The following is a 24,849-nucleotide window of genomic DNA, read 5'->3' on the forward strand; positions in this document are numbered from 1 at the left end:
TCCTCACTAGGTATGGGATGGAAATTCGGAATTGACTGCAATATAAAAATGGAACCCTTCTCGTCATTATATTCTCCTTGTTAACTATTTCTCTTTGTCGTCTACTTCTCTTGTATTCCCTTGTTTTCGTAATTCTCCTTGTCGCCCCCTTGTTCTCTTTGTCCTCCCTTAGTTCTTCTTGTATTTCCTCTGTTCTCCTTGTCTTCCTCTTGTTCTCTTTGTCCTCCGCTAGTTCTTGTATTCCCTTTGTTCTCCTTGTCCTCTTCTAGTCTTCCGCTTGTTCTTCCTGTATTCCCCTTATTCTCCTTGTATTTCTCTTGCCGTGCCGACAAGTGATTGCACCCACGCGTAGTTCTACATAAAACTAATTATGCACCATAGTAAAGCCACCCATCAATTTTTAGCTGTTTATTTAATGATGCACCGAATAGGTTATTGAATGTTGATGGAATCAGTGACAGCGAAATATTTGGCGACATGGGGTCGAGGATTCGTCGTAGAATAATCTGACATTCGCCATACAGTTTGGGAAAATCTTGAATAAACCCAACCAGATACTCAGTTCAAGAAGAAATCCAAACCACACCAGAGGGCAGCTCCGGATCAACAGGCAAAGTCGTCTACTATCTGAACTACGCCCGTGACCACTAATTCTGACAAATTATTTTCATTACAATGAAAAAATTCGATTAAAACAGATTAGTGATACATAATGTCAATTTTAATGTTTTCTTTTTTCGGGCATATGTGATCAATGGGTGGATATGCCTATATAAACGTAAATAAACGAGCAAGATGTCCTGGTTTTAAAAGTTAGTTTAAGACACCTGAATGTCATTCGATTTATAGTAATATAATTTGCTTTAATAAATAACATTATACAGTTACACTCCTTGTTCAAAGTTATTTGTACTTTCAAATTATTTGTTTTTTTTTATTGGGTTATTTTACGACGCTGTACCAACATCTAGGTTATTTAGCGTCTGAATGATATGAAGGTGATAATGCCGGTGAAATGAGTCCGGGGTCCAGCACCGAAAGTTACCCAGCATTTGCTCGTATTGGGTTGAGGGAAAACCCCGGAAAAAACCTCAACCAGGTAACTTGCCCCGACCGGGATTCGAACCCGGGCCACCTGGTTTCGCAGCCAGACGCCCTCACCGTTACTCCACAGGTGTGGACCAGTTATTTGTTCATAACAATACATTTTTGGAAGCAAAATATGAAATTCGTAAACAAACATGCACTGTATAATTTAATAAACAATCTGCATTAACTTTCTGCGTAAGCACATCTAAAAGTATGACGAAGTAGGCAATTTTCATATCTTTATAACACGATCCTAGGCATATAGAGGGTATTAGGGGTATAAGTGCCATTATTTTAACTGATGATCATGTCATAAGGAGAAAAAATATCCTCACAATTTTTTTTAATTGCAATATTTAACTAATTGAAGCGTCGGCTGTAACAACGTTGTAAGTTACAAAATTTTCATTCGGCGTGTTTCCGTGTAATAATGTATGTCATGTTACCTTGCTATACTCTTTGGCTTGCAACTGTCCATCAATGCAGTACGTGAAATTTGTCCACTCAAAAGTTTGCTACCCTATAAGAACAACGTTGTACGTGTACACATTTTTGCAGCTCCTGTAAATTTTACCAAATGTAACTTATAACGTTGTTCCAGCCGACGCTTCAATTATTAAAGTTTACAATATTAGACGTTTGATAACGTTGCTAGATGGGAAGGAGAGAGTTTGCAAGTACACAGTACAGTTCAAGCGGGTACAGACATATCGGTACAAAACAGATGCTGTTCTAATGCAGGGACAGACAAAAATATCTGTTGTTTACATAAAACGAGCAGCAAATACAAACTTTCAGTCTCATTAATAGAACATTATGGTAAATTTCCATTTTATTTTGAAATATTGTCATTTTTTACTGTACGTCTAAAAAAATAAACAATAAGGGTCCTATGCATAGACATTTCGCTAGCCCGCGCTACGAGCGTGCTAAACTAGCCCTGGTTATGGACTGATTACTTGTACAGGATTCATATCATATCATGTCGCTAACACTGGTTTATGAATACGAAAAACGTTAGTTCGCTGATCATCCACCGGAAGCCCGTGCTAAGAATGTCTATGAATATGGCCCAAATGGTTTACTGCACACAATCACACGAACTTTTTTCTGATACAAAATTTTAATCTCTTCCGCTTCCGTAAAGCAGTATCATTTTTAAACAAATTTCTGGTTGTGTGATTTTCGAAACGGGGTAAGAGACTCCCAGTTTCTAATAATCGTTGAGAAACTGCTACAAAAGTTTGCCGATTAGGTAACCTTCTTCGCGGAAAACGTCGACGGTACATTCTTCTTGCCGCACTTTAATTACGACGACTTTTTCCATAAATTAATAACATGTCATGATATTCCTGAGCTGTGAATGGCATTGTAAGTTGTTTGTCGAATATTGCCATTCGCTCGGCAGGAGACCTATGGACAGGGAACTTCAACTCAGCTGATCTGCAGAGTATTCAGCTACATGCATCCTGCTGAACATGTTGCCACGTCTCTCACGTCAGAATATTAGCAAATTTAAGCATGCATTTTTATCTAATTTCACGAAAACGTAATAGAACACACAAATGTTTATTTAAACTAATATTAACTCTTTGCTAGGTATACCTACGGATACAACTATTTTCGTAATTTTACTAACGATATAAGCAGTATAACGGAAATAAAATAAGGGGGAATTTTTTTTTCTGGGAAATCTATAAAATTTTGAGCCTATGTTGCATGAACATTTTTGATTCTGTAGACCGTCCCCGAAGACTGTGAAAAGGACGGAACTTATACCCCTTACGCCCAGTAGAACTGCAGGACAGTGAATACGAAAGGTTTGTTATGCGTTCAGGATTTAAAAATGAACTATAAACTATTTTATATAAGACAAATTTCATGAATAACTAAAGACGTTTCTGAAACTAGATTTCAAAAACGATGCAAAGCCTTAAGATTAAGGTTTAATATCACGCAAATGTGAAAAAAAACTTTACAATCAATTTCTTCAGCTCAATATTTACACGATTTCCGAATTAGGTCTAGTTTTGACGTTTCCCTTAAATAATGTTAGTTAGCTTCCAGAGATAGTCATCATCTATGACCTTCCAGGACTTATAGTAATGCCAGTGGATATGGAGGCACCTGTAGGGTGGAATTCATTTCCTCTAATGATCGGCTGACAGATGATAGACGAGGTCTAGCAGAGTTGAATTTCTAAGTGGGTGAGAAACGGTCTCTAACCTTTGTTTGAAGGCCTCTGATTCAATAATAGGTTTTTATATGTACCACATATCTACGAGCTTTGGTTCCTTACCGAAGTAAGCCTTGTTCAAGATTTTACGTGCCATCACCCTAAGTCCCATTTAACCCATCATAACCTCTTATATAATAGCAAGCACGTAACCACTCGCATCTACGTATACTGGTGGAAGTACTGTACTAAATCATTCTTCGTACATTTAAGAAACAGGAAACCTTCAACTGGACATTTGATTATTATTGTTAACTCTTCGTAACACAATGCACAAAGATAAAATCAAAATTAAGAGCAAGTATTAAAACAAACGACCTTGATTTGACACTAAAAGGCGAGAAAGTATTCACACAGTGGACAAAATATGCATAGAACGTAGGTATACTGTATAAGAAACAAGCAATGCATTGCATTTCACTGCGTCAAACACAGCTGTTATCTGAACCAGATACAGTACAGCACGTGCATCAAAGTGAAATGGGGCGGAAAACAACAAATACTAGGCATTCGAAAAATAATGGCGACATAGTTACTGTTTCACACTAAATTTATTTAGGTTACTTTTGACATTACATAATTCAAATATAGTCAAGAACAAAAAACGGTTTTCGAAAAGGCAGATCTTGCGCAGATGGATATTTTACTTTGAAGATTTTGATCGAAAAACATAGGGAATTTAATAAAGAAATTCACTTGGCTTTTACTGATTACGAAAAAACTTCCGACCGTGTTGACAGAAATACGCTCTTTCAAATTTTGGCAGATGATTCAGTTCCAAACGCAATTAAAGAACAATTTACGAATTATATAACTACAATATTATCAAAATTACTATTGGATCAGGACATATCGAATGGAGACCGATAAACTGTGGAGTTCGTCAATGGATGCCCCCTCTCACCACTTTTATTCAATATATACATCAACTCCATCATCAGACATTGGCGACTAACAATTCATGGAAACATCCCGCTCTTCCGAAATTGTACTCTAGATACATTATTATATGCAGACGATCAGGTTCTTTTTGCTACAAATGAAGACGAGCTGCAATACTCAATACATCACCTGAATAAAATAGCACAAAATTTCAATATGAAAATTTCTCAAAACAAAACAAAAATTATGGCGTTCAAAGGTAAACAACCAGTTAGGAGTAAAATTTGCATTGGAACCAATGCGTTAGAACAGGTAAACTCATTTAAATATTTAGGTTATAATTTGACATATTTACCTGTTACTGATATATCTGAAAATATTCAACATTTTAACGGAGCCTTAAGAACCATCAACCACGAAAACCCAAAAACATACCAAGTTAAAAGCATATAAAGTTCTAGCAAGACCTGTCCTCATGTATGGTAGTGAGGCCTGGACTGTCCGAAACTCAGATGTTCAACGCCTAACAACTGCGGAAATGAGATTTCTAAGGAGGACTGCCGGCTACAGCTTGCTTGACCACAAAAGGAATGAACTAATTACAAAAGAATTGAAAATTACACCTATTTATGAACATCTCAACCACTATAGACAAAAATGGCTTAACCATGTCAACAGAATGGACCATTCCAGACTCCCAAGACAAATTCTCCGCTATATACCACATGGGACGCCCCTTGAAAAGATGGACGGAGACCGTAACAGGCCACTAGGCCTAATACCTGCAAGGACGATGATGATGATGATGATGATGATGATGATGATGATGATGAAATATAGTCTCCTGCCATGTCAACAATACGTTGTCAAATTCTTGGAAGACGACGGACTCCATCTCCAGCAGTATTTCTGGATATCTCTGTCAATGATCAATCTAAAGCTCTTCGGATGTCAACTCTTCATTGAAAGCGAATGCCTCGCTTCCACCCAACTTGCAATAGTTCAGTATGGTAGAACTTGTCTCCCACAGCTTTCTTCTAATGCCCTAAAGCACTGAGTTTCGTGTTTTTCTCTTGCAACTTGGATTTTTTTATGAAGCACATTTTTCGTACATTTAGAGCTGTACTGTTTACTACAAATCAGAAACAGCCACTGTATTTACAAAATTCGGCTAGTTTGAGACTTTCAATATTGCAAATTTATGAAACAATCGCTACTCTGCAAGTTTAAGTTCCTGGAGTTCCTGGGTAGCTCAGTGGGTAGAGCGCTGGTACGTTCAACCAGAGGTCCCGGGATCGATACCCGGCCCCGGAACAATTTTTCTCTTGAAATTATTCAAATCGCTGCTCTATTACGTAGTACAAGATTTCAATGGAGAACTGATTTACAGCATTTTTCACATAATTCTATGCAAAGAGGGTTGGCACTAAGAAGGTTAACAAAAAACCTTTACAGTACCATGCCGGTTATCGTCTGTGTTCTACATTTAAATCGTTTGAGAGTTGTGACATTGATGTGCACATACAAAAACGAAAAATTAGCTTTTTTCTTTCTTTCATCTAACAAAGATGCATCACATACAACACAAGAATGTTGAAATCATGTGATAATTTTAGAAAAAATTGTTTATAAGACATTGACACAAACTATTTAAATTTATACATAAAACAAAATTTTAAAGTGCTGAAACCTCAAAAAAGTATTATTATTATTATTATTATTATTATTATTATTATTATTATTATTATTATTATTATTATTAAAAGCTTCATAGGGTTTTTCTTTAAATTTTTCTTGAGATAAACATTTCCATATTTTATGGCGTGGCTCAGTCGGTTATGGTGCTTGCCTGGCGGTCTGAAGTTGCGTTCGGGCGCGGGTTCGATCCCCGCTTGGGCTGATTACCTGGTTGGGTTTTTTCCGAGGTTTTCCCCAACCGTAATGTGAACGTGAGGTAATCTATGGCGAATCCTCGGCCTCATCTCGCCAAATATCTCGCTATCACCAATGTCATCGACGCTAAATAACCTAGTAGTTGATATAGCGTCGTTAAATAACTAAAATAAAATGAAAATTTATGGAATGGCTGAGTAGCAGCAGTACCAGAAGTAGTAAAGAAGTAGTAGTAGTAGTAGTAGTAGTAGTAGTAGTAGTAGCAGCAGCAGTAATAGTAGTAGCAGTACTGGTAGCAGTAGCAGCAGCAGCAATACAGAATGAGCGCTGATTCGAGAGAACTAATGAGGGAAACAATTTTCTTATGAAATTTCAGCAAGTGTATGTGAAGGGAGTCACCCAGCATCGTCAAGAATTTCGGAAGTTCCAGTGAATAGTGAAATCCGATTTCGAAAGCCAACTATAACGGTCAGTCATGCTAACCACACGTTTCCCCGTTATGGTTGGATGATCGTTCACCTCGCTCAGCAATCGGCCTTGGCCCTCTATGGGTGTAGCGCCACGAATTTTTATAGTCGTAATCATTTTCCAAGGATATACATTGAAATATTCGGTTATTTTTAGAGATGAATCTGCATTAAACATCTACAAATGTGTGCATTCCCTTTAGACCTGAAGGCCCCCTACAGGCAATAGAGAAAAAGACTAAACGAAGCGACGAGACAAGACATCCCCTGCAGATAAAATACGTAATATCTTATAAACAAAAAATCGACCAATCCCGTCAAGTATGTATGCTTACCAATTGAACTTTGGTAAGGTTGTCAGTCTCTACACATACATACTTTATCTTCAATGAACGCAATGTAATAAAGCTTATATTACGTAATGTGAGGTTACAGACCTCATTAAAATAGAGATGCGCATACAAAAACGGCATTATTAAAAAGCAGGCAGGCTTTCTCCTAGAACACAGTTAAAATAAACATGTGAGCCTGAGCTAATTTCTGTACATTATTTTAGATAATTCTTTTCTGGTTGCACACAGATGCCAGCACACCCTCTGTTATCTCTTATCATAACAGGATGATGTTCCGACCAAAGCCAGAACCTGTTCCCCTTTCCACCCTCCCCTACACTGCTTCATGGTAGGAGGAAACCTGCAGATAAACCACAAAACATACCAAGGCTTGCTGCCTTGCCTGTATTCAAACTTAAATGAAATCAACTTCAATTCTAAGCAAGATAGCGCTCAGTTTGCAGACGTAAGTATTTCCAACATACCAAGAAAAAGTAATAAACAAGTTCGGAACTATATAAAAAAAAAATACGGCCGAATTTACTTTCTCTATTCTCCACGCAGCATTTATAATGACTGGAAGAGCATTTTTTTCCAACATTTATGAATTTAAAATATTTATATTTTCAATGTTAACATGGATATACATCCTAGAGAACATTAATTCCTCTAAAATAAACCATAACAAAATCAGTGATTTATTGGAAATTTTGTCTCTCCTTGAACCGTTCGACTCGCTAACATAGTGATATACCACAATCTAGTATATACAATCACGAGGCTCAATACGTAGTAAATATGCATCCATAGACAGTTGCTAACCACTAGGATCCAAAGGTCCCGGGTTCGATACCCGGCCCCGGAACAATTTTTCCCTCGAAATTATTCAAATCAACTTTACAGAGAGTTATACCTGAAAGCTTGATTTGCATAATATACGTCACTATTCGTTAACAGAAAGCCACAATTTAAGTCACACGGAGTTAGTGTGCACTCAATGTTGGTTGCTTGACGGTTGTCAGCCCACTTTGAGGTCTGTGGATATAGAGGGAAAAATTGAATCGGTGTCTGGTAGAGTTCCCGGGGAGCTCAGTTGGTAGAGCGTTGGTATGTTAAACCAAAGTTCCTGGGTTTGATACCCGGCCCCGGAACAATTTTTCCCTCGAAATTATTCAACCACTAGGATCGCTAATATCGCCTCATTACATACAATGCGAAATAGTACCGACACAGTCTATTGTTCCTAGCACCCTCACAACTCAAGCTTCGTGACTGTATATACTAGAATGTGGTGATACCGTACAACTAAATCATCTTTTCCCTATATCTCGCAGACTAACATCCAGAAATATAATTCGATTTCTGCACTATAAAGATGCATAACTTTTAATATTTTGCATATTGAAGCCATAAAAATATTTCATTGTTAAATAATCTGACGAGAAAAGAGCCGTTGTCCTAGGCTGAAACAGGAATGGTAGAACAGCATTAACTGTTATAATCTAAAGTGGAATAATTTTACTCCTATGTAGAGATGATGTTAAGGTGGCAATGAACCTGCAGAATATATATGAAACTGGAAATACTAATAGATTAGATCTAGAGGTAGGTTAAGTCTATCCAAAAGACGGACCTCTTTTAACATCGGATATTTAACACCGTAAATTTTACTCCAGTTATTTCCACTAACTTTAATGAACTTGTAAAATTTTCAAAACCACTAAATAATTCGTCTCTCCCTCCCTCTCCGTACTTTTAGCTGGATGTTAACTCACGAACTTCGGTGTCAATTTTAACCTTGAAAAGTTTTGAACTACAGAAAACAAGGGAGAAAAAAGTTGCGAACAAACTAGATGCTCCACAAAAATTAAGGCATTCCCTGGAATAACAACGTAATGTGTGTTACATAGCTTTATTTTGTTTCCAGCATATTATATCGGAATCTTAATAACACATCTCCCTCATGACAAAACATTATTTCTCTCCAACATACACAGCGTGCTCTAGAAACATTTGAATGCCATTCTACGCAATGCTGTTACACAAGATCTAAAATTTAATGTCTGATGCTCTGCATTTCAAATTCAAGATTTTTAGTTCAGTTCTTGTTCTAGAGAACACCTCAATCTATTTTCTCCTTAGTTCGAAAGCTAAGTCTGAGTTTACAATTTTCTCGCACCTCCTTGGCTACAGAATCAGAAATGATTTAGGTTCAAGCAATTACAGAATGGTAGTAATAAAACGAGGAACAAAGTGTTAATTTACATGTTAACACTGCTTCTCAAAGTGTTTATTTATTTTAGTAGGTTATTTTACAACGCTTTATCAACATCTTAGGTTATTTAGCATCTGAATGAGATGGTGATAATGCCGGTGAAATGAGTACGGGGTCCAGCACCGAAAGTTATCGAGCATTTGCTTATATTGGGTCGAGGGAAAACCCCGGTAAAAACCTCAACCAGGTAACTTGCCCCGACCAGGAATCGAACCCGGGCCACCTGGTTTCGCGGCCAGACGCGCTAACCGTTACTCCATAGGCGTAGACGCTTCTCAAAGTGTACTTTTTTTTTTAAAAAAACTCATAGGATTATTAAACAAAACACAGAAAAGAATCTGCTTATAAAAACGGGCTTGTCAGCGAGAAATGTTTACAAAATGAAAATATTAACATAATGATTATTTAAAAAATATATAATTCGAGTAGCAGCATTCTTTGAACAGAATTTCAATATCTCCAAGTAAGCAATGTCACATATCAGCTCAGACTTTGACGATCGAAGCAGGAAAATTTTCTGAAGGAAATCTAACTGATCTAGTAATCAGAATTCGTAGGCCTACTTGGAAAATTTCAACATAAGAATGCGTGCAGGCCTCTCCCACTTAGAACATTATAAACTCAAGATAATACTACATCTAGTATCTCTTCCCCTCCCCTACTCATTTTCCTATCTCTCCTCTTAACTTGCGGAGATAAAGATACGCAATATATAACTTATGAATGGTGAATCAAAAGTTCTTGAGAGAATATATAACATGTGTTATACATCTGTTTACTGGCTAATCGGCAATTCTAAGAAGCTTTGAAAAAAATATCAGATCTTCATATTTTCTTTACTGAAAGATAAATATAAAAAGAAACCATCGCAGTCTTAACTAATTGTTTTGTAGCTTAAACATGTTATAAGAGTGAAAATGCATTTCTAAAAATGTCACGAAGATGTTGCATACTTCCTCGATAGTTTTACGCATTTTGCAACAATTCAGTTACTTTAATTTTGACATGCTGTGAATGATATTACCGTTCATAGTTCATTTTCTCGAAGTATTCAAAAGTTATGACTATAGTGGAATTAAAAAACACTAGACTTTTGGCATTTGAAAGTATCCAAAGATTTCCATGATAACATCCCTTTCCCTCTCTTTGTGGCCAATAACATGCTACTGCTCCCTCTTCCCTGTTTCCATGGAAATCTTTTACACCTTCAAATATCACCAGTCATTTTTTTTTTATTTCCACTATAAGTGAAATCATTTAATGGTGGATGATCTGTCTGAAAGCATGCAAACCACCTCACCCTAGGTTTACTAGGCAGAGTGACAATGCAGTGGTTTGCCTATAACCAATTAATATGGGTCCAAATTAGAAGATGAACATAGTTTTTTTTTTTTAATTACACACAAATGGAATTCTACAGTGCGTCTAGAGATAGAGTGGACCACGGCGACCTTGGACTGGGCAACTGGGCGAGAGTTGCCAGATACTGTCAACTCTATCCCTAGACGCACTGTATATAATCCCAAAGACATTTGATTTAATTCATAAATTGTACGATTTACTGTAAGTAATAGATAATAAATGGAATTCTACAGTGCGTCTAGAGATAGAGTGGACCGCGACGACCTTGGACTGGGCGAGAGTTGCCACAGCTACTGCCAGATACTGCCCACTCTATCTCCAGACGCACTGTATATAATCCAAAGACATTTTGATTTCATTCATAAATTGTACGATTTAAGTAATAGATAATAAATTTTCTTCTTAATACAAAAAATAATTCCATGTGTAAGGTCATTCAAACGTCACATCAAACTTTAAAATGTTATAATTAGGGAACAGATTTTTAGTTCCGTACCTATTTTGTTTGCTACATCCTAGACTATGTTATTCAAATATCTCTACGTTTCATGTACACAGGATCCCTCTGTTAAAATCCTAAAGGACTTAAAACTCCTAAATAAACCATAAACTCCTATAAATGCCTAAGAACTATGTTTATGCCTGAAAAGCGCCTTTTTAGTATTTTGTGTATATTTAAAATAAAAATACCGGTACTAAAAATGCAAAAATGACCAAAAATTCTATTTCAAATATAAAAAAATTCTCTTCCAAACATTGGTCTGGCAAGTTCGTTTCATATTAGTCTTAGAAGGGGAGGAAATTTCCTGGAACCGAAGTTCGTTTGGAAAAGTTCTCCTAGCGTAACAGGGGCGGTAGGTTTGTTCAGGTTTGGTACGAGCTTACAAATTAATTTTCGCATCAGTGCACTCCCAGTATATGAAACTGGCCAATCAACAATCAATCTCTTTCACTGAAAGAATCTGAGTCTGCAGTTCAGTAGCACTCTTTGTCAACACAAATTCTATGTACATAAATTCCACTTAAAATAGAATATTTACTAAAATTAAAATTATTAATATATTATTAATTTTATATAAACTCCTAAAAGTCCTAAATTGGATTTTATAAAGCCCTAAATCTCTCGTTTTTAGCACCTAGTTATTCTTTCTATTATAATATTTGAGGCAGAAAAATATCTCTGTGCTGGGCAAACAATGGGATTTGGTTTTCATAAAACCCTGGGAATACATTCACCATTCTCTTGTTAACAAACACCAATCTTTTTGGAGAATTAGCACGGTCACTTTGAACCGTGCCGTTACGTTTAGCACCAAATTTAAGTAAATACACAATGTCACCAACATAAGAACATGACGTTGGTGTGTGGCGTAGTTGGCGGGAGAAATTTTTTCTCTCTCTGTCTACCTCCTTCGTTCTGAACATTATTGAGAGATAGCACCACTGTTAGCGACAATGTGTATTTGCGTAAATATTGCGAGTAAATTATGACGAGTGCCTTAGATGAGAGGCTCGGGACAGAAACAGTTTTGCTGTAGCGCATGCGCGGACCTCTCATGCAGTGGGAGCGTGATCCTTACTTGAATTTATTTTTGCGTGTACTTGCAGATTAAATGATTGAGATCCCTTCTTGCTCCGGTTACAGGCCTTGCATTTACGAAGGTTATGTTATGTTATGTTATGTTATGTTATGTTATGTTATGTTATGTTATGTTATGTTATGTTATGTTATGTTATGTTATGTTATGTTATGTTATGTTATGTTAGCTTAGCTTAGATTAGGTTAGCTTAGGTTAGGTTAAATTAGCTTTGGTTAGGTTAGATTAGTTTTGGTTAGGTTAGCTTAGCTTTGGTTAGGTTAGGTTAGCTTTGGTTAGGTTAGCTTAGGTTAGGTTAAATTAGCTTTGGTTAGGTTAGATTAGTTTTGGTTAGGTTAGCTTAGCTTTGGTTAGGTTAGGTTAGCTTTGGTTAGGTTAGGTTAGCTTTGGTTAGGTTAGGTTAGATTAGCTTGATTTGGTTCGTCCATGTAGTAGTTAAAATTATGTAATATGACAGTTTTTGATTCGTAATATTGTTAAAAAATAATAGGCCTATAATGAAAGCGGTGAATAATTTCATGGTCCTTAAATTTTTTTTCGTAAAAGGCTAGGTATTTTTCTATAGGCCAGAAATAAAACAGCAACGCCGTCATAATTACGTACTTTACGCTTTGGCGAACATTAACCGGAAATTTACTTTCCGTCATTTTAATTGTATTCCGTGAAACACATCTTTTTTCCTGTTAATTTCCTTGTGATAACCTAGTTTATTATCTTATTACATCTTCATTTTCATTTAATGCATTCAAAAAACCGCCGTTGTACTACATAAAACCTTGAACTTGACTAATGGAGTGAATTATTTAAGAATATAGTCGCGAATTTGACTACCACCATTTCGATTATATTTTGTTTGATACGGCTCGGTACGGCCCGGTGACTAGTGGCCAGCGAGTAGAGTCGACTATCGATATTGGTCTGCCATGCGTATTATCCAGTTGTTCCAACCCTGGGATACATTCACCATTCTCTTGTTAACAAACACCAATCTTTTTGAGACACCATGCACAGCATTTTGCAGACAATTGGAATATTCCCAATTTCTTGCGAGATAGCATCTTGCAGTTACTGTAGGGTGGTTGTGTGTGCCACTAAAACGTGTTCTTTAAGAAAACATCACAACCAAAAGTCTGTCAGAATATCTGGAGATAGTAGAGACCATACTATTGGAAAGTGCCTAATGATCACACGATCACCAAAGATGCAGGTAATTAATTGTTTTGCAGATTTGTAGAAGTGGGATAGTGCGCCATACAGTATAAATGTCATGTTTTCCAAATCGTGATTTCTCAGAGTCTAGGGGTGGTGAAATTTCGTAGCATACTGCAGTAGTGCTCTGCGTTTACTGTGACAGTCCCTATTATTCCCTGTTTTCTTCTGCAAAGAAATATGGACGAATGATGAATTATGAAATGTATGGAAAGTTCAGGACATCAGAGAGGGTTTGGAATTGAACGGATTACATCAGCTTCTTGTCTATGCAGATGCCGTGAATATGTTAGGAGAAAATCCACAAATGATTAGGGAAAACAAGGAAATTTTACTTGAAGCAAGTAAGGAGATAGGTTTGAAAGTAAACTCCGAAAAAAACAAAGTAAGCCTTTATGATTATGTCTCGTGACCAGAACATAGTACGAAATGGAAATATAAAAATTATGAATTTATCTTTTGAAAAGGTGGAAAAATTCAAATATGTATCTTGGAGCAACAGTAACAAATATAAATGACACTCGGGAGGAAAAAAAACGCACAATAAATATGGGAAATGCCTGTTATTATTCGGTTGAGAAGCTTTTGTAATGTAGTCTGTTATCAAAAAATCTGAAATTTAGAATTTATAAAACAGTTGTATTATCAATTGTTCTGTATGGTTGTGAAACTTGGACTCTCACTTTGGGAGAAGAACAGAGGTTAAAGGTATTTGAGAATAAGGTTTTTAGGAAAATATTTGAGGCTAAAAAGGATGAAGTTACAGAAGAATGGAGAAAGTTACACAATGCAGAACTGCACGCATTGTATTATTCACCCGACATAATTAGGAATGTTAAATCCAGACGTTTGAGATAGGCAGGGCAAATCCAGAAATGTATATAGAGTGTTAGTTGGGAGACCAGAGGGAAAAAGACCTTTGGGGAGGCCGAGACGTAGATGGGAGGATAATATTAAAATAGATTTGAGGGAGGTGGGATCTGATGGAGACTGGATTAATCTTGCACAGGATAGGGACCGATGGTGGGCTTATGTGAGGGCGGCAATGAACTTGCGGGTTCCTTAAAAGCCATTTGTAAGTAAGTTGTAAGCCACACAGTGACTAAATCATGAAGACCCTGTTGAATTGAAACCTGGGGTCATTTTCAGACCAAATTCTGCAATTACATGTCAATTTCACCATTAAGAAAGAAGTATGCTTTGTCTGTCCAGAGAACTTCGTCCAGCCAATGACTGAATCTGTGTTAGCACAAATGAAGTAAAATATATTTTCTGCTTGTCACTTTCTTTGAGTACAAACACTGGTTTTAGTTTATATGGGTAGACTAAGATGTTTTCTTAGAATTCTCCAAACTGTGCTACATCTCACTTAAAGATGCCCAAACACCTCACTAATACTACTAATTGATATTAATTTTCACTTGTCTGAAGCAACTCAACAGCAGAGACATAAATGATTAACTTTGGTGTACGAGTCTTGGATTTTGTGTACCAATTATTTTGACTGTTCACTCAGTCCTAATATTTTTACGAAATAATTAATCCTGTCCGATATGTATCTGTAATTTCAGAACAGTTTTTTTCTTCATTTGACTGAAGACTAAACGAATGCATAGTGTTTCAGCAAAGACAGAGCTAGAGCTCATACAGCTCGGACTTCATTGCATGTGATTACTGACATCTTTGGTGACAGTAATTAGTATAGGGTTATGGCCAGCTTGATCCCCAGACCTAACACACTGCGATTTTAATTGTGGAGCACTTTAAAGGTCACAGAATTTAAATCAAATCTGCAAACATTAGAGGAACTGCAAAATAACATAATTGTACGAGAAAAAAATAGCCAAAACATTAGAACATCTGTCTAGAAGGAGAAAATTTCAACAGCTTCTTTGAAAAAGTAAGCAATGTTAGGCAAGTTCAAAATTTTAATTTGCAAAATGATGACACTAAGTTAGCCTTATCCCACCGATTTATCTTTATGCATAAGAATGTATGTGCATTGCGTTAGTCCATGAACCACGAACCGCACAGGGACTGGAATGTCAGCAGGATGAGTGGTGTGTGCTTATGGCCACAGTGCCGCTGAAAGCAAGCCTGGGTAAAATGATGGCTAAGTAGATTAATTAATTCTTGTCAGTTTCTTCTTGATGAGATACAGTTAGTTCTAGTTTCTTCTCCCAGTGGACCTCTTAGTTACACACACATTTACACTCAACTTTCGACTGCCAGCACTATCATAGTGAAACTTCCAACTACATACACACACCTTTTACTTCCAATGCTATACAGATAATACCTTACTTATTTACTTACTGGCTTTTAAGGAACCCGCAGGTTCATTGCCGCCCTCACATAAGCCCACCATTGGTCCCTATCCTGAGCAAGATTAATCCAGTCTCTACCATCATATCCCACCTCCCTCAAATCCATTTTAATATTATCTTCCCATCTACGTCTCGGCCTTTCCAAAGGTCTTTTTCCCTCCGGCCTCCCAACTAACACTCTATATGCATTTCTGGACTCGCCCATACGTGCTACATGCCCTGCCATACAGATAATACTAACAACTATAATTTAATATATCTAATCATTCCAGTTTCTTCTTTATTTACAATTAGCCATAACGAGATTATTATTTAGCTCAGTACAATGTAAATCGATGAAATTGTTCTTTCCTTTACAGTGGAAGTAACTATGACCAAACATACATTCTTTCTGTCAACTACTTAAAACAAAGTTAGAGATGAATTGAAAAGCTGGACATTTCGTGGGACAGTTGAGAGGAGGCGCATTTCTTAGTATATTACATTATTTTGCATCCAGCAGAACAGGGATTTAAAAAAAAAGACTGTCCTGCAAAATCTGTAGCATGATCACGTCATGGTACACTGTCGGATGGTATAAACAAATGCTATCTACACCCCCTTCCCAATATATGAGTGGCAGCTACAATCTGTGGGTTTCATGGGTGCAGCAAGACGTTCAGAAGAGGCTCAAATGGAGGTTTTATATGTTACCGGTATGTTTTTATTTTAAGAGTCACTTAAGAGTTAAATTAAAATATACTGGCGCTGAAATTTAATGTATTTTTTTGTTACTCCATATAAAATAATATTCATTATCCGGAAACATTTAGCCAGTAGATGGAATTGCACCACTGACTTCCCTCCTTTCCACAATGAACACAAAGCTCGCTGTCAAACGTCTTACTGGTTGTTCTCGTGCTTGGGGAAGAAAGAGAATTTGTTTTTTTTTTTTTCTTTTTCTTCCAACCATCATTGTACATAAGTGTACTGAAAAATAAATATTATAGGCCTAATAATATTGATAGTAGTAGCCAGGTAAAGTTGTATTATTTTGAAACAAGTTCTTCACTCTGATGATTTCTTGTAGCATTTTTTTTTTCAAGTTCACACTTTCCGTCTATTACTACTTTCTATTACTATTTATGTATGTCTATTTAATAATAAATCGTAATGCTATTTGAAATAAACATAAGAACTGGAATAACAAGGTCATTAAAAAATTAAACTTGAGATAAACCAGTCGCAAAAGGTGTATTATTTATAACACACTCTGTAAACTGAGAAATAATTTAATATAACTAAGGGTCACATAAACCAGCGGCGGATTTTCAGGGGAGGCAAGGGAGGCCGAGCCTCCCCTAATATTTTACCAGAACACAATATGGCAGTAATAATTTCAGCTGAATTAAGATCACAGACAAGTTACAGCAAATGACGAACATTTTTCCTTTTATATTAATTTTACTATTCACTTTGACTAAGATGTAAGTTAAGTAAAGTCGACCACATTCAGTTGGTGATGCCCGCTCGCTTTACTGTAGATAGTACAAATAATTCGTACTGAAAAATAACAGATAGCGCTATAACCTGTATAGTCGACATCTAGCAGCCTGCAGTGTCTATGCGAGAGCGGGAGAGAGGAGTCGGCTACATGACGCTACTCCCCGGTAACCATGACAACAGGAGTTCAACCAATAAGATAGCTGGTTAGAAGAGTGTTAAACTTGACTAGAACGCGCAAAGGGAGCAGATTTGAGACGTCCTACCCACCGCTGACAACTGTACTGCTTATAGTCACGGCTGGTTTCGGCTGTATTGGGAAGCTCTCTCTCTTTCTCTCTTCTTGGTTTTAGAAAATTGAGTCACCTGTTGCTAGTTTTCTCTCCCTGCGCAAAAGTTTTCATTTATGTTGTTAGATTTTCTCTTGTTTGCGGGTGTTCCTATTATTTTATTCTTTTGTGTTACGAGATGTATTTACTTATACAGTATTTTAAATACGAGTTTATCGAGAGTTTAGAAACAAATGCAGATTTGTCTCTAGCTTCTTCTAGTAGCAGTTGTTCAGTATGTTGTGACCTATTTGATCGGTCTGCGAAGAAAGAGGAACGTCGAGTTAATTTGCTGTAAAATTAGACTATGTAATAGTAATGAGCAAGCCTCGGATTCTAGGTTCGAATCAATTTGTTGCTATCTCGTTACTCTCGAAATAGTGCTTTTCTTATTTGTTTTATGTCGCAAAGAGTAACATTCTTAAATTCAATATGACCTAAAAAGACCTAATTCGTAGGTTAGGACTTAATGTCCTAAAGAAAGCCAATCTTTACCAAGCCGTTGTTATGCATTAACAGTATGTTGTTTATTTTTATTTTTTTTCCGTAAAATCATATACATTCCTAAACATAAGATTTAAAATCCTAAAACATAAATTGGAAAACCTAATTTTAATTTATTAAAACCTATAAATTCTGCGCTTGGTAATGAGGTACGTCACAGGCCTTATATTTTTTTTTCTCATCAATCACGTCTTGGCCTCCTCAACTTTCAAACCCACCGTCCGCTACTGACAAACATTAATGGAGTAGTGCATGCCAACTGAGACAATTTCTCATTGTTATTGATGGAAATCTTAAGTACATTGCTTGTTCCGTAACAAACTGTTGAGTTTAACGATGTAATTACCTAGTCGAGGCAGTTTCAATATACATACTCAGTTCGTGCAAAACTGGCAATATAAACACTGATGAAATATAACTGATACGAAACTAATACAAGATTTTCATTTAATATTTTTCCAAATTGAGAAGGTTCTGTCCTTATAGTTATTTACTACACAAGGATCTAAATTAACACAGTTTTATTTGTACGAGTCCTGGTGAAAAGAATTAATTTTAATTTGAAGAAGTCCGGAAGAAAACTTATTTATTTTAGAATGTAGAGAAAAATAAAAAAACTATTAAAATCACAACAGGGCAATATAGTCCAGTATCGATTGAATATTAACGCCAAAAAAACACAGGATTAAACGAAATTACACAAAATCAGACAAAAAGAATACACAGACCTACCGTTTTAAATTTGTATATCCTAAATTAATTGACGGATTTTGCTCCTATTCAGTAGTTAAAAATTAATTTGTTCCTAACGTATGTGCAAAAATTGACTGAATTTTTACTCTAAAAATACTATTTTTATTTAATCTGATGTTTCTTTCGGTAGAAATGGTGTCAAAAACATTAAAGCTACATGTGCCAAAAAATATTTAGTTCAGAGAAATTGTGTTCGCTGCATCAATTCATGATAAAGAGTATGCGCCAATATTTATAGGTATTACATAAACAGCAGTTTAAATGCAAAAATAAAAAAATACAAGTGGTTACCATGAATGATTTATTTTTACTTACAATTCCTGATGTCCGATATGAAGACTGCAAGTCCTCGCATCCCATCTCCTCGCACAGCCGGCATTTTTTCGGATTATCTTTGACAGATCACCTCCTAAAATAACCAGAACAAGACAGTAAGTAGAACGCCAGATCACATTCCTATGTTAAAATCAGTTGCACTTTGAAGAGAACAACTGCCAGGATCGCCACCCACCCACCATAAACGAACACGAGATGGCAGTACAGTCGCTAATGCAATTCAAATGGGAGTTATGACATGACTCCTTATGTAACAACTAGATGGCAGCATAGTAAACCTAACAAAAGTTGTTACTGTCAAAACCTATAACGCCGAGCAATCTGGGTATATATGATCTAGGGTAGAACCTAATATGAGTCATAGAAGGAATGTGTCTTTGCAAGCGGAAATAGAGAAGTGAAGTATGATTACTGCTTGGTATTACCCTACCTGACAATATTAAATCCCCAAAGAATTAATAAAGTAACAAGATAAAGTCATCCACATCATGTCTGACCGTGGAACGAATTGGTCTGGGTTCAAATTCTGGTTGGGACAAGTAACCTAGTTGGGGATTTTTCAAAGGAATTCCCCTTCAACCAACCGAAGAAAAACTGCTGGGTAACTTTGGGAAGTGGACCTTGGACTCATTCACCTTCATTAATTTCAACTTCATCTATCGTCTTCAACAGTTTCAGGTCCACTGAGGATGCAGCAGGATGTAGTACAATCTATTCCATTAATGTCTTCACATTTCAAGTTGTGTTTACATTCAATATTTCATCTTCCTCCCACAGCTATGCTAGTAAGCATGTACAGTCTTAGAAAAAAGTTTTGTTGCATAGATACTTTTGTAAGTCTCAAAAAAGGAGACAATGTGCATGATCAGACATACAACGAAACAAAACTAATGTTTATATTATTTTTTTATATTATTTATATATTATTTTAATATACCTAAGTACATATGATGTTTCCATGCAGATATTCTGCATCTTAGTACGATGAAATACTAGTGGAACAGAGAAAAATTCTCTCCGGCACCGGGATTTGAACCCGGATTTTTAGCTCTACGTGCTGATGCTTTATCCACTAAGCCACACCGGATTCCCATCCAGGTGTCGGATCGAATCCTCTCAGTTTAAGTTCCACCTCAATCCGACACCGGGATGGGAATCCGGTGTGGCTTAGTGGATAGAGCGTCAGCATGTAGAGCTGAAAACCTGGGTTCAAATCCCGGTGCCGGAGAGAATTTTTCTCCATTCCACTGCTCTTTCATCGTTTAAAACTAATTTTATTATCTCAACTAGTCCTTCTCTTGTGACCCAGGTAGCACGTCCTCTTCCTGGAACTTATAAAGTATCTGTACAACAAAACTTTTTCTTAAGACTGTATATAAGACACAGAGATAGCCATTCCTATGAACAGTGGTGTGCCGCTGAGTCTCTGAAATGTTGGCATATATCGTAAAAGAGTTCTAATTTGTGATGACGACGCAACTTCTAAGTACTCTAGCATGAACACCACTGAAAACTGGAATACACAATACAGGCAAATCAAGCTGTATGTGCACAGTACGATTTGGGTTGAAAGATGTAGTTTTGTTGCGAGCACGACTAAAGAATGAGACAGCATTAATGATTTATATACAGATAGCATCTATCAGAGGAATCTGCAGAAGTTCCAGAGGAACAGAGAGACTTACATCAGACCTCGATAATGTGCATCTGAATCTACAGATGGTACCAAAGTGAACCACGATACTTGCAGGAAAGCACTTCAAATCATTACAGGATGTAGTACTATGAATCGCACACAGATCATCAATCTGAGAAGGCTGCAGAACTCTCAGACTGAGAGGGGCAATCTTGGAAAATTGCTGTTGAGGACTCAGTCGGGTATTGTATAGCTAAATCCACAGAAGCCACCAAACAGTGAATCACAATACTTATAGAAATGTGGTCCTATGGACATGAAACAATCATCCATGTCAAAAGGGAAAATGGTGTAAACCTTCAGACCCTCCTCTCAGAAGAAAAAGAATCAAGATGAAGTAACAGACTTTCACATTAATTTATAGCCTACTTTGTGGATGGGAAGAGGGAGGAAGAATTAGCACTTGATTACTTTCGTGTCTACCAGGTAAGTAGCTATGCCTGACAAAAATGTTGGGTTTTCTATAGCACTCGACACTGAAGGTTTTTTTTTTTTTGACGAAAATGTGGGAAAATCGTATCATTTTCACAGGGAAGGTAAGCTTAGTTTGGAATATGAAGAATTCATACAGGACGTCAGTTAACTAGAAAACATATTAGAAAATAGCTAAAAATTGAAAAGAATTTATCGGCGTAGATAACATAAAAGCAATTATTTAACTTAACACGTGAAATAAAGAGATAGAACACTTTAATACTTATTAACGCGAAACGTATATTTCACTTCACTTAGTATATGCAAGGCAAAGCGAAAGCCCAAATTAATCTAACCTGTCCCATATTTGTATATGCAATGCATATGTAAAGCCTAAAATAACTAGTCACAAATTCCCGCACCGCACAAGTTAGAAGAATGCAAGTTGGAAGTTTCAGTGTCGCATGCTATAGAAAAGCCAAAATATTTTAGGGAAAGCGAAAACACTGGTTACACTTGGCAGTTTCCCCTACACAATGCAGAAATGTAATTGCTTTATTCTACCATGTTAATTTACAATACAGAAATTATTACAAAACTTGCAAAAGATTGACTTAATTTTTAAATGACATTAGTTTAGATAATAAAAATCGTCAAATTTTTACTGAACTGACTTTCATGACCACGTCACGTGCTTGATTTTGCAGACATTTGTGACTGGAAAATATTCAAGGATTTCAAAGGAAAAAGTTACAGTCCAACTGAAATCAAAATTAGCATATAGTAGGCTATGTAGAGTACTACAACTCTCAAATGAGAAATGGCTTCCAAAAGCTATCTCCAACAGAATAGCCTATGTTGTTCTATCTAAAGTTGCTAAATAAAATTAGTACCTAGTAGCCTATTTCACAAATGATGCTCATCAACAACTGTACACACAGCAACTAATTTTCATTCAACATATACTGTATAAAATGTAATGTAACTTGGTTTTTAATCTTTTAACTCAGTAGAAATCTCATTAAGAGAAAAATCAGAGCAATTCGGTATTTTAGCAACATGTAAACTTACTTGAAAATACGAGAAACACAATGATAATAAAAAAATACCATGACAATTTGGCAGGTGTTAATTACTCAGGATATTTAAAGCAGTACAAATATTTTGCGTACGTGTGATCAGGGTGCTGACGAAAAGAACTAAAGTGATGAAAAAGAATTGAAGGGGTATAAGAACAATGACAATAATGGAGACTGAATGGTGAAACTGAAGTACATCATAATTATTACAGTCTTTCCCGTAATCCCCTCCCAACTCACACATGGCCATGTGTACTGAAAACTATTAAATTTCGAAATCTGTAATGTATTTACACATTAAATGAAACAGGAAAACTGTCCATATTTAATAGATATCTACTATTTATAACTATAATGTTCGGTAACAACGTAATGCTAAATATTGTAATAATTTTGTGTAATGGATCTAGTAACCAGAAATTGCAAGTTCCGTTAATTGTTAAGTAAATTAATGTGCAAAACACTCAATTATTAATGTTGTCTAAATCTATAAGATTAGCAATGCTTTTCCACTAAATCTGCTCAGCTTATAAGGGTTTAATGACTGGGATTTCATTTTAAAAAGTCGAAGTTTCTGGCATTACAATTTCATAGGCCTATGCATAAAAACGGACGTTCAGTTACATGAATAGAAAGTTCGCTGCAATATTCAGTCCTACTAATTTGTATCGCTGAACCTTAAAGCTAAATTATTAAGTCCTATACATAAAATGAAAATGTTCATCAAACTACTGAATGTATAATTTTATTACAATCACATCCTTCTATGCTTTATATATGCATAGCAAATTTCATATATTGTAAAGCGATTAACAGTTTTAAGGTCTCAATTTATTACGATTTATGAATAAATTATCGTAAATGTTGGTAGGCCTACTGAACAGAAGTTTGTAACTAATTTAAGTAACTTACGTTATCAACATTATAATCTCATTGCGCCTTAAAACAGCAATATTCATAGGAAAATAATTTCTATTAAACCTGGAAATGTTTAAGGTTTGTATAATTAGTTCAAATATGTGACATACTAGATTCATGATTCATCAACCATGCTTACAACAAACTTCCTTCGCCTGAAATATGGAAAATTTTACAGACTGTATGCATTAAATATACAAAAAGGTTAAATCGGAGATCAAATGTTAAAGTGAAATTAATTTAAGAAACTTATTTCCAAAAGATTCCAGGTATAATTATAAAAATCGATATAATGACATGACCTGACCTAACCTAATTCACAGAAAGCTAATCAAAATTGACTTCTCAATCTTAGTGAATTTCAACTTCCCAAAAATACTAATACAATAGTTTCAGTTAACCTAAAGTACTAACCATTTATCATGTGGTCTCAGTTAATATGATCTAAAGTTTATACTATGAATTTTAATTTAGACTGCCATGAAGTTTTACTTTGAAGTAAGATGACGCTTGATGTGAAATGCCAACGGCTCTTCTGTAAGATAAAATAAAGATATCTGCACCTTTTAGTCACTTTAAACTACTTCAGTATAATGTATATTTTTAAGTATTTCTATTCACTAATGAATTATAAGACTTTGCCGTAACCTACATTCGCTCAACATTAAATCGGTCAACGTATTCGTATCTAGTCAATCAAATCAGGAGAGTTCCTCCCTCTTGTATTTTCACGCGCTATATATAAAAGTAAACCGTATAAAATCACAAATTTGCGCGATATGTGATACACATATACTTACACGAAGTATACACGATGGGGCTGCGATTATGAGGAGATCTTGTGTAATAAATCCGGCTAAACTGACATCAAACCTTTCAATTCTTCGGCACCATGGTCATCGCCATCGTCGCCATTTGGAAGTTTTAGTACTCGTCCACTCCACCCACTTGCTCCGAAAGGGCTTTGCACTGAGAAAGCGGCAAATTCAATATATAAAATAAGAAAGTATAATGATCATTAACTAAAAGTGCTTAAATTTTGTTTTTATATGGGCTTTGGGCACTTAAATAATTTATTTGACATAAAAATAATTTAATTAGGTGCTCGGGTATGGAACACTGGCAATAAAATATCAAGTAGTAATTTTTTTCTTATTTTGGTTACGTGTACGTTGAATCTTGAAACTTTTAACATAGACGTAATTCCAAAGGCAAAAGAAAGATATGGAAGTTTTCTACAATGAAACAACTTCTTTTGCAGTAGAATGGACTGTGAAAATCAGAGTTGTACAAGAGCCATCTGTGGTCGCTTTTGCGGCGAATCGAACTGTTATGCCATCTGCTGATGAATTGTAGAACATCTTGCAGAGGAGATTGGTTTTTGAAAGAACGGGGGGAGGGGCGTCAATTAGTAACACAGAGCTTATAGCAGTATTTTTTTTAATTCTGTAGATTTCATTTTCATCAATCAGAAATCCTTAAGTGTTTAATTTATGCCTAGTTTAAAGTAAAGTTATGTTTAAATTATCAAATTTTGTAACTTGTTTTTGTACAGAATTGATTATTGAACAAATATATTTTTCTACATTATTTTATCATTCCCATCTCCTTATTTCGGGGATCAATAAAGATTAGGCTTTAGAAAGTAACAGGTCCCTTCATCCTGAA

General features: G+C 35.9%; 1 protein-coding gene across 1 annotated transcript in view; it reads right to left on the reverse strand.

The window, feature by feature from the left end:
- AP-2alpha (adaptor protein complex 2, subunit alpha) overlaps positions 1 to 24,488 on the reverse strand; it is a 102,128-nt gene extending 77,640 nt beyond the window's left edge. The window contains exons 1-2 of the mRNA XM_069823080.1: positions 23,982 to 24,488; positions 19,054 to 19,147 (exon numbers count right to left, since the gene is read on the reverse strand). Of these exons, the coding sequence (XP_069679181.1) occupies positions 19,054 to 19,117 (64 nt within the window). The 5' untranslated portion in view covers positions 19,118 to 19,147; positions 23,982 to 24,488. The remainder of the gene's footprint in view (positions 1 to 19,053; positions 19,148 to 23,981) is intronic.
- Positions 24,489 to 24,849: the final 361 nt, after the last annotated feature.

The sequence above is a fragment of the Periplaneta americana genome, chromosome 4 (assembly GCF_040183065.1).
Source record: "Periplaneta americana isolate PAMFEO1 chromosome 4, P.americana_PAMFEO1_priV1, whole genome shotgun sequence".
NCBI lineage: Eukaryota > Metazoa > Arthropoda > Insecta > Blattodea > Blattidae > Periplaneta > Periplaneta americana.